We start from the raw sequence: 9626 nt of genomic DNA on the forward strand, positions 1-9626 counted from the left end.
TGGAGTAGGTCGCATGTGACACAGCTGCTCACCCGTTATTTTTTTTTTCGTTTTAAAATCATAATTATATACCATTAATGCGTTTAAAACTTGACGCATATATCAACTGAGACTATCAACTAACTATATTGACCAAAAGAATCGAGATGCCATCAAGGAAAGACCCAAGGAAAGACCAAAAACCAGTCGAAGAGGTCCCGCCGCGGGACCCAGGATACGTACAGCGGACAGCAGAAAGTATTGACTCGACAGAGGCCGCTTCAAGTTCAACCCCATCAAAGACCTCCGCAGATACCGAACATATCATCCGGAAAATGGAGGAAATGGGGAAGACAATGGAGAAGAGAATGGAGGTAATGATCACAGAGAAGAGAATGGAGGAAATGATCACAGAATCACAGAAGATAATAACTCAAAAAGTAGATGCTATTAAAGAATCTATTGAAGGCAAAATTGATGCGCTGAGAGCGGACGCCGACGCACAGAATAAACGCACCGAGGCTCTGGAGAAAGTAGTGGAAGCCCACGAAATCAAATTCACTCACATCTACAAGGAAGTAGAGGCTAACACAGTTAACCTAACTGCCGAGATGAAGGGGAACTACAATGAAATCAAGACGGAGCTCAGCGAAATAACGGAGGAGCTCACGCGAATCAATAAAGAACAGAAAGCCAAAATATTCGAGATGGAATATCAAAAACGCAGGCTGAATATTCGCATTGTCGGTCTGGACGAATCAGTGAGATGTGAAAACCCTGAAGAGTTTGCCACAGAATTACAGAAAATCTTGGGAACAGGAATCCTTCCTAAAATACCGGAGGTGGATGAGTGCTTCAGATTGGGACCCCGCTCCAGTGACAGCAACGCTAAGCCCAGAGTGATATTAGTTGTACTGCGCCAAGTCAGAATAATAGAAATGATTATGCGTGGAATTCGCAGGATGAAAGGCAATCTGAAACACATGGAGGTACCAATACACTGCTTTGAAGATTATTGTCGTGATGTAGTGGAACTGCGTGCCAAGTTCAAGACGGTGATGTCTCAACTATACCTGGGGAAATACAGACCCCTACTAATATACCCTGCAATACTTCGCGCCGTCGACAAACAAGGAGCAAAAGTTCTCCTCAAATCGCCTGAAGAGGCAGCCAAATTCCTGTCTGAACAGGAGCAGATTAGTGTATAAATGGCCTTTTAAATCTCAGTTATGCAAGGTCACCATATAGTACAACCTTTAATAATCGAGGATTTGGGACAGAGAGACCTACGTGCTCAGAGTTTTTGAAAGCTTTCCCCGACGTGTATATTATTGCGGACATATTGGATTTAAGATTGGAACACTCCAGAACATACTGGAACATTCAGACAATGTAAAAATGACATATTGGAATAATCTAGAACATCGAAGCATTCTTTGATATATGGAGCATTCTGGAATATCAGCAATACGTGGTCATTCATTCTACCAGAAGCCCCTCGGGGGAATAATCAACAGCTATCTAGATGCAAAACCACAGAGCCATCATAGCCGGCCGGCTGAAAGATCACTCTACACAACGATCATCGCCCACCCCGGTCGGGGGAAATGCTGCATATACGTATTTAAAAATTGTTTTTTATTAATGGGAAATAATTTCACTACTTCTCCAATTAATACTTTAGATGTTTAAGCATAGCAATGCTCTTTTAAGATCTAAGTTAATGTTCTCTTCCTTTTACTTGTTTTTTTTTTCTTTCTTTTTCATCCGCTCTCTCTGATTTATTGAGGCTCTCTCTTCAGTTCAATACCTTCATATTATTCATGGGTTACTATAAATTACTATAAATTACAAGTTCATATAAAATGTAAGTGATTAAGGCATGACAATTGAAGCTTATTTTTGGTCTTTATTTTTAGTTTATCTCATTTAAATTTTTATTTATTAATTTTTTACGGGTAAGTGGCCAAGCCACAGTCGACATTCTACTTATGGTAGAATTTAGAGTGTTAGATCCTATGGTATACATAGGAATGTTAAGGATAATTGGATCATTCTGGGATATCCGGTGGTGCAAGGGAGAGAGTCATACGCAAAGGTTGTGTTCATGGAACACAATCCTGTACGACTCTCGGTGGGAGGGAAGGGTAGGGGATTTTTATTTGTATATATGTATGTTTTTAAGCTCGGCTCTCAACGGGACCTCACTAGTGGGATGTATATCTAGTATTGCCTCGCACTCTAGAAGCATTACCAAAAATTACAATGCAACATGTATAGACTATGGCTAGTTTGAATATAATGATATGGAACACCGGGGGAATAAATAACCAACTTAAACGCAAAAGCGTGCTCACACTGATGAAAAAAGAACATGTGGACATTGCTCTGCTAAGCGAAACACACATTCTAGGGAAAGACATAGGTAAATTAGCGGACAACATATACCATAATATCAGTCACTCCTCTATTGGTACGAGAACTCGGGGTGTAGCAATAGTCGTTAAACGTAAGTTGAATATTGTACTAAAGGGAGTATGGTCTGATGTAGAAGGTCGGATAACTATAGCTAAGATTGAACATAAGAACAGGAAAATAGCGTTGATAGCGGTATACGCCCCAAATTTGTACGAAGAAGATTTCTTCACTACACTAACCAATGCAATGTTAGACATTCCCGATTACTCATTTATAATAGGAGCGGATTTTAATGCCATCTGGAACCCAAGGATAGACAAATCTTACCTCGCCTTTTCCAGCGAACAAAAGAATTCATCGAAGGCATTAAAGGATTGGTCAAAGATTACAGGTGTAAAGGACTTATGGCGGTTACTTAACCCCACGACCCGAAAGTACTCTTGTCGATCTGCGAGACATAAGACACTATCCAGAATAGATTATGTCTTTGCATCACAGAGACTATTTGATAATTATGAAGTGGAAATGATACCCAACGCACTATCAGATCACTGTTATTTACTCCTTAAAGGTACATTTGGTATACTATCCTCCCGAGCCCCAAGATGGCGATTTAACTCGTTGCTGCTTAACAACAAGGAATTCATTACACAACTCAAAGAAGCTCTTATAGTATTCCAACGGGAGAATGCAAACTCGGTGCAAGACCCCAGAATAATATGGATGTCGGTAAAGGGAATGATCAAAGACTTCACGGATAGCTTTTCCTCCAAAATGCGCAAGAATCAAAACACAAAACTGGATGAGCTGGAAACGCTTTACTCAACGTTATTTAATTCTCTGAAATACAACAACTCAACTCGACTAGAAAATCAAGTTAACGTACTAAAAATAGAGATCAATGACATATACAGACAACAATCGGAAATACAAATACGCAGCACAAGACAACAGCAGTACTCCCATGGTTCCAAACCCAGCCACCTATTAGCCATGCGATTAAGAATTAATGCAACATTTGCAGATATAACTACCATTAGAGCACAACAAGTACTTGTAACAGATCCGGTAAAAATAAACGATACATTCAAAGTATTCTACTCCGATTTATATAAATCAGAAATGACCTTCGATCAAAACAAAATGGACACATTTCTTAATCAAATTATTCTCCCTAAACTTTCAGAGGATGACGCTAAACAGTTAGAAATACCGATCACACTAGAGGAACTCAAGATGGCCATAACCGCAATGAAAAGTGGTAAGGCTCCAGGAAGAGACGGTTTCCCATCAGAAATGTACCTTTCTTGTTGGGACATAATTGGCCCCTTATTACTAAATATGATCTTATACTCAGTCAAGGAGGGGAACTTCCATAAAACCGACAATATTGCACTCATAACAGTCCTCCTTAAAAAAGACAAAGACCCCAACGAGTGCGGTAGTTATAGACCTGTAAGCCTCCTCGGAACAGATATCAAACTGTACTCTAAGGTATTAGCCATCAGATTACAAAAGCATATGACGTCTTTAGTTCACCCGGACCAAACTGGCTTCATAGGAGGCCGCTTGATCACTGAGAACATAAGACGTATACTGCACGTACTTGATGCCGACAAAGAGGACACCATACCTAAGGCGATACTGTCCCTGGATGCTATGAAGGCCTTTGACAGGCTGGAATGGTCGTATCTGTGGGCAGTGCTAGAAAGGATGGGGTTAGGAAAAGGATTCATCGATATGATTAAAGTATTATACAAAGACCCATCGGCCATGATTATAACAGGCACAATCATATCTGAAATATTTCCGGTATCACGCTCTGCCAGACAGGGTTGTCCTCTTAGTCCCGGTCTGTTCAATCTATCATTAGAGCCGTTAGCACAATATATAAGACAATCCCAATCCATAGAACCTATCGTAATCAAGGGCACACAACAAAAAATTTGTTTATATGCGGACGATGTAATATTGTTCATGAAAAACCCCAACACCACATTGCCTCATCTGCTCAAGTTGATTGAGGACTTTGGTGATTTATCGGGATTTAAGATAAATTGGCCGAAGTCGGCTTTCCTTCCACTTAACACCCCTGCAAAAAAAGATACAACCCTCCCAGGACAGATACCGATGGTAAAACATTTCAGATGCTTGGGAGTGGAAATATTCCCTACCATAAGACAAACGGTGAAGCACAACTACACAAAAATCCAAAACAAAATCAAAGACGACCTTGATAGATGGGCAAAACTTAAGAACACAGTACAAGCACGGATATCAATAGTTAAGATGGATGTACTACCTAAAATCAACTTCTTCTGTTCAATGCTACCGTTACCCCCTCCAGAGGGTTACTGGAAAAGATTACACTCCTCCACATACAAATTTATTTGGAATAACAAACCACCACGTATAAAAAGATCCACCGCACAGAGAAATAAAGCAGATGGTGGCATGGCATTTCCAGATTTTTTCCTATATTTTAAGGCGTACTCATTAAGTCCATTGACAACATGGTTTGACTCCCAAGCATTAGCATCTTGGAGGAAAATAGAAGAAAACATAGTAGCCCCACATAGACTGAAGGACATAGCATACACTAAACTACCAATCAAGCACTGTGAACGAAAATTTGGCCCCATAATTACTCATGCGATCCGGATATGGCGTGAATCACAAAAAAAAAATCCTAACCCACAAGAATGGCACAACCATACTCCCTTATTCAATAACAATGCTCTCTTAATTGGAAAACGACCTATAAGATTTCCTATATGGGAAGAGCAAGGCATACACTCATTAGGGGATATTTTTAACAAACAGGGTTTTTGTAGTGATAAAGAAATACGCAAAAAATTTAATCTCACCAAGTCCACATGGCTTTTTCACAAACAGTTAGAGCTATGTTTGAAGTCTCACGGTGTTCCATTAGACAGACCAATTGAACACCACAGATACCACAAATTCTTCTACTCAAGAGAGACATCGAGAGGTTTTGTTTCAGAATTTTATCATCAATTACTAACGTCCTCGTATGAAACCCTCCAACTTGACTCTGTCTGGAGGAGGGATATACCAGACCTGGAAAATGACTTTGATTGGCAAGGAGCCTGGGCAAATGTCCGACTTACATCAAGGAACCCGGATCATCAACAAATCAATCTTAACTATATTCACAGGACATACTTGACTCCTATAAGACTGTGCCGAATGGGGCTCAAACAAGATTCCAAATGCACCCAATGTACAAATGGGGACGAAGGGACATTTATGCACATGTATTGGGACTGCTCACCAGTTAAGGCATTCTGGAAAGATGTGACCCAACAAATATCAAAACTCGTATCTTGGAATATACCTGTACACCCCTCGGTATTGCTGTTGAATGATGTTTTTGAGTTTGCAGTGAATCCACAGCTAAAGAGATTGGTTTTATCGGGTATCACAGTAGCCAAAAAGCTGATCGCATCACGCTGGTTTCAACCGGAAAAAATGTGCCGTAAAGTTTGGTTTCTTACATATCTCGATGTAATTTACCATGAAATATCTACAGCAAGAATTCTGGGTCTCAATGAATCCAAAATGTCAATGTGGTTAGAAGTGGTGGAGAGAATAAAAGCTAGCTTATAATGGTAGTGTCTGGTTAGGTGCGAGGGATAGTGGAGGTACTTCTCAAGGTGGGGTCCGGGAGGGGGGGGTTCGAGCTGAGCATATGTATGTAGGGTTTTTTTTTTAGATAACAGGTATTATGGGTATATCTTATATAAAACAACTAACCAAAATGTGATCTCATTGGATGTGCCCTGACAATTAATGCTTGTATATCTTATCGTGTGTTGTCATGTTTGTTTATATGTTTGTTTTAAAAAAGAATAAAAAAATAAAATACAAAAAAGGTCACTATACGAGGAGGGACCTGTCTCTTCTTCTCCTTCCTCCTTTCTGACCGGCGCCGGGGTTTCATATCCATCTGGTTCTGTATTACTTCTGTTTACTCCTGTTCTGTTCTATATCAATTCTGTATTCTCAAACCAATGCTTTAAGTTGAATAAACTTTCAATTGATACGTGATTAAGACCAGCTTCGTCTGCTTTTCCTTTAAGAAGCCCATTCTCCTTCAATACTCTAGACGGTATTTTCGTATGAATGTGTGAATGAAAAAGTAAAACGTTCCTACATCCTGAACGATAGATAATCGATGTTGAATGGGCCATAGTAATGTCAATTTAGCAATACAATTTAAAAAGTTATAGCCCTGCAAAGAAGGTGAACATCTCCATAGACTTAAAGTGGTGGCAGAGATCAAACATTGATGGATATAAGCGTGGCAGAGAATGGGTTAAGAAGTAAAAAAGGCTAATTGTAATATTAAATATGAATTAATTTGTTTATTAAAATGTAAATAGATTAAATAACATGATTGTTTTAAAATGTGGATTTGTTTGTTTTCCTGTCTCTTGTAAAGGTAAATTGTGGAAATTATAGCGTAATGATTAATGACCATAACCACACAGTAGGATCACCTTCATGACAAGTGCGTTGATGTGAGGCTGCAGTATTAAATAGAGTATGTATAGGCTACACCTACAGTAGCCCATATGGAGCACGGAGGAGCCATGGTGTAACGTGATACTTTGATTGATTGATTGAAAATTGTATTAACAGATTGCAGAATGGGTACAATACAGTACAGCTCAACACACACAATTGTTAACACATTCGGGGCCATTTAGATTAGATGGGCCCCAATAGAGCGCCAGCTTTTCATTACAACTTTTCACTGTGCGTGAGGTTGTTTGTAGAGCTAAATCTATATTTTATATTATTGCTATGTGTCCATTGTCAATTGACAGTATAAACCTTCCCTTCAATATGCCATAAAGAAAAAGAAAATCATCAATACGTTCCCGTTTTATAGTGTCGTGAATATGAACGTTATATCGGAATGGTCTGGGATAATTCCTGCAAGGCTAGTTATAGGGCGCTAAGCTAATAACGTTAAATCGATTGGCGTTTCGGCCCTACACAAGCTAGAGTTAAAAATCTAAATGCATATGATCGGTATCATGTTCCACCATGAATGCATGAAAGGGGGGGGGGGGGGCGGGGGAAGTCGTTTCTGATTATTGATTACCAATAACGGCATTCGTTATTACAACAACATACACTGACCGGGTGGATGGCTATGAGAACAAGGCCCGATCAGGCTGAAATTGAAGTCCGGTTGGATTCCAAAAAGAATTTCCCAGTCCATTGGCTCATGCTATATTCCTTTCAAGGGGAAACTGCATTCTCGAGACAGCGCCAATACCAGGATCTGGCCAGGTACTGCACTTTCTAGGGCTGTCTTAAATACTTCGAAGCTTCGTTCGATGGGCATGGGATTCGAATATGAAAAGAAAATTCGATTATATATAAGAAACAAATTTAAAAATGTAATATGAATATTCTTTTTCTTTTTTTTTGCTAAATCAACTCTGCCTCTCTTTGTTAATTACAACAAGCAATGCAGTTTGTTATTTAAGATGAGGTCGGACTCGGCACTGACAGATTTGTGTTCATTGTGCTGCTTTTATAAAGCCTCAAATGACGGCTTACAATATTTCATGAAAGCAAGGTGTTTCGTTTGTCTAAGATTTTAGAAGGTTTAAACTTTACAGCACTGACAAAGTTGAACAAAGTGCTGTACAAGTCCCACAACATAAAACAATTTTAAAAGAAGAAAAACATTTTTTATTTATTTTTTTCGAAGCTTCGAATTAAAATCAAATCTCGGCCCGAAGCTTCGAATTCCAAAAGAAATCGAAGGTCAGCCCTAGCACTTTCCGAGTCCCAATATGCCTCCAGCCAAAATACAGCTCTGTGACATTGAGTAGGATATTCAAATGGAATAAAAGCAAAAACGAGCTAAACACGTATACGTGGTGGTTGGCCTTCAAGAGTCGGCTCCCAAACATACGTGGTTGGCCCCAAACCAGCAGACCAGAGAAAGACTTTCGTCTTGTTTACATCAGGGTCCCCCATTTTCAATTAATCTTAACATATATGACATACATACACTCATACAGATAGACAGTACTGCTACATCTAGACATTTATGACATACCAGATTTACAAATACAGTACTGTTTGTGATAGAAAAATAGTCTAAATTTGTTTGTATATTAGGCTATACATTTGACGAATAAACTGTACATTGGAATGGCTTACCTTTAGCACATTTCTAGTTATCTTCCCGAAAGAGTTGGGGATGATGATGAGAACGGGGCTGGTGGAGTGACTGGAGGTCCTCCTCCTCCTCTTGTGATAAGACGCGCCGGCGAGCGCGACCGCCCAGTCCAACGCTATTAGGCCGTCGTCGCTCAGCTGCAGGTTGTCCCGCACGAACTGGACCGGACAGTGGAAGGGCCAGCACGCGTCATACACGGTCTGAAGAAAGGCGCTCGTCCGCCAGGTCCACCCCACGCACGGCGAGTAATTACTGAACGTCCCACAGTGTTTGATCAGATAGTTGGCCAGCGCTGAGCGCTTGCATGTCAGCGCGACGGCGGGGGCTTCTTGCGCACCTGAGACTGTTTGGGTATCGTCGTCGGTTCCTCGTTCGGAGAGCCGTCTCTCCCCAATCCTCTCATTCGTTTGCTGCCGTGAAATTCTGAGTCTCTGCAACAGTGCGTCCGATGGGCTCTCGGTGGCAAAATATTTGTAGCCTGGCCAAATGACGGCCACCAGGATCACAATACAGACGACCACAAGCCATTCCAGCATTTGCGCAGGTCAGAGTATAAAAGTGAATAAAAGCACTTGTGATTTCCCCACAAACACCTTTAAGCGTTTGGATTTGGAGTGAAAACAGTTCTTGATTATGACAATGCAGCGAATGCGCTCATCTCCTCCGCACTGAAGTTTAATGTGTGTTGCAGTTGCAGGCGCTACTCCTCTCGGTTTACTGACGGTCCAAAAAGGATATGGAAGAATGAACAGTCCTGTTTACAAACGATTGCCTCTTTGTGGCTAATTTACGCAATGTTTTTTTCTTAAATCCAAATCGAGCCAAATCGGAGGTGTTTCCATAGCGGCGTTATTCCAAGGCATCAATGAGTGGCTGCTCCCGTTCCGCGCTGCGCTCTTGTTGCTCAACCAAACAGATGTGAACACAAGAGGGAAACGTTAGAGAGCTAAGCATAAATGGAGGAGCGAGGCGGCAGACATGCGCCTCCCATAATTTCTAA

The 9626-nt window shown here is 40.6% G+C and overlaps 1 protein-coding gene across 1 annotated transcript in view; it reads right to left on the bottom strand.

Annotated features, from left to right (window-relative positions):
* Window positions 1–9162, bottom strand: part of abhd15a (abhydrolase domain containing 15a) — a gene marked incomplete at both ends in the record, with an annotated part of 167086 nt that extends 157924 nt beyond the window's left edge. Inside the window, one exon of the mRNA XM_084325917.1 lies at window positions 8608–9162. Coding sequence (XP_084182043.1) covers window positions 8608–9162 — 555 coding nt within the window. The remainder of the gene's footprint in view (window positions 1–8607) is intronic.
* Window positions 9163–9626: the final 464 nt, after the last annotated feature.

This window comes from Notolepis coatsorum (genome assembly GCF_963971535.1).
Source record: "Notolepis coatsorum genome assembly, chromosome: 1".
Taxonomy (NCBI): Eukaryota; Metazoa; Chordata; class Actinopteri; order Aulopiformes; family Paralepididae; genus Notolepis; species Notolepis coatsorum.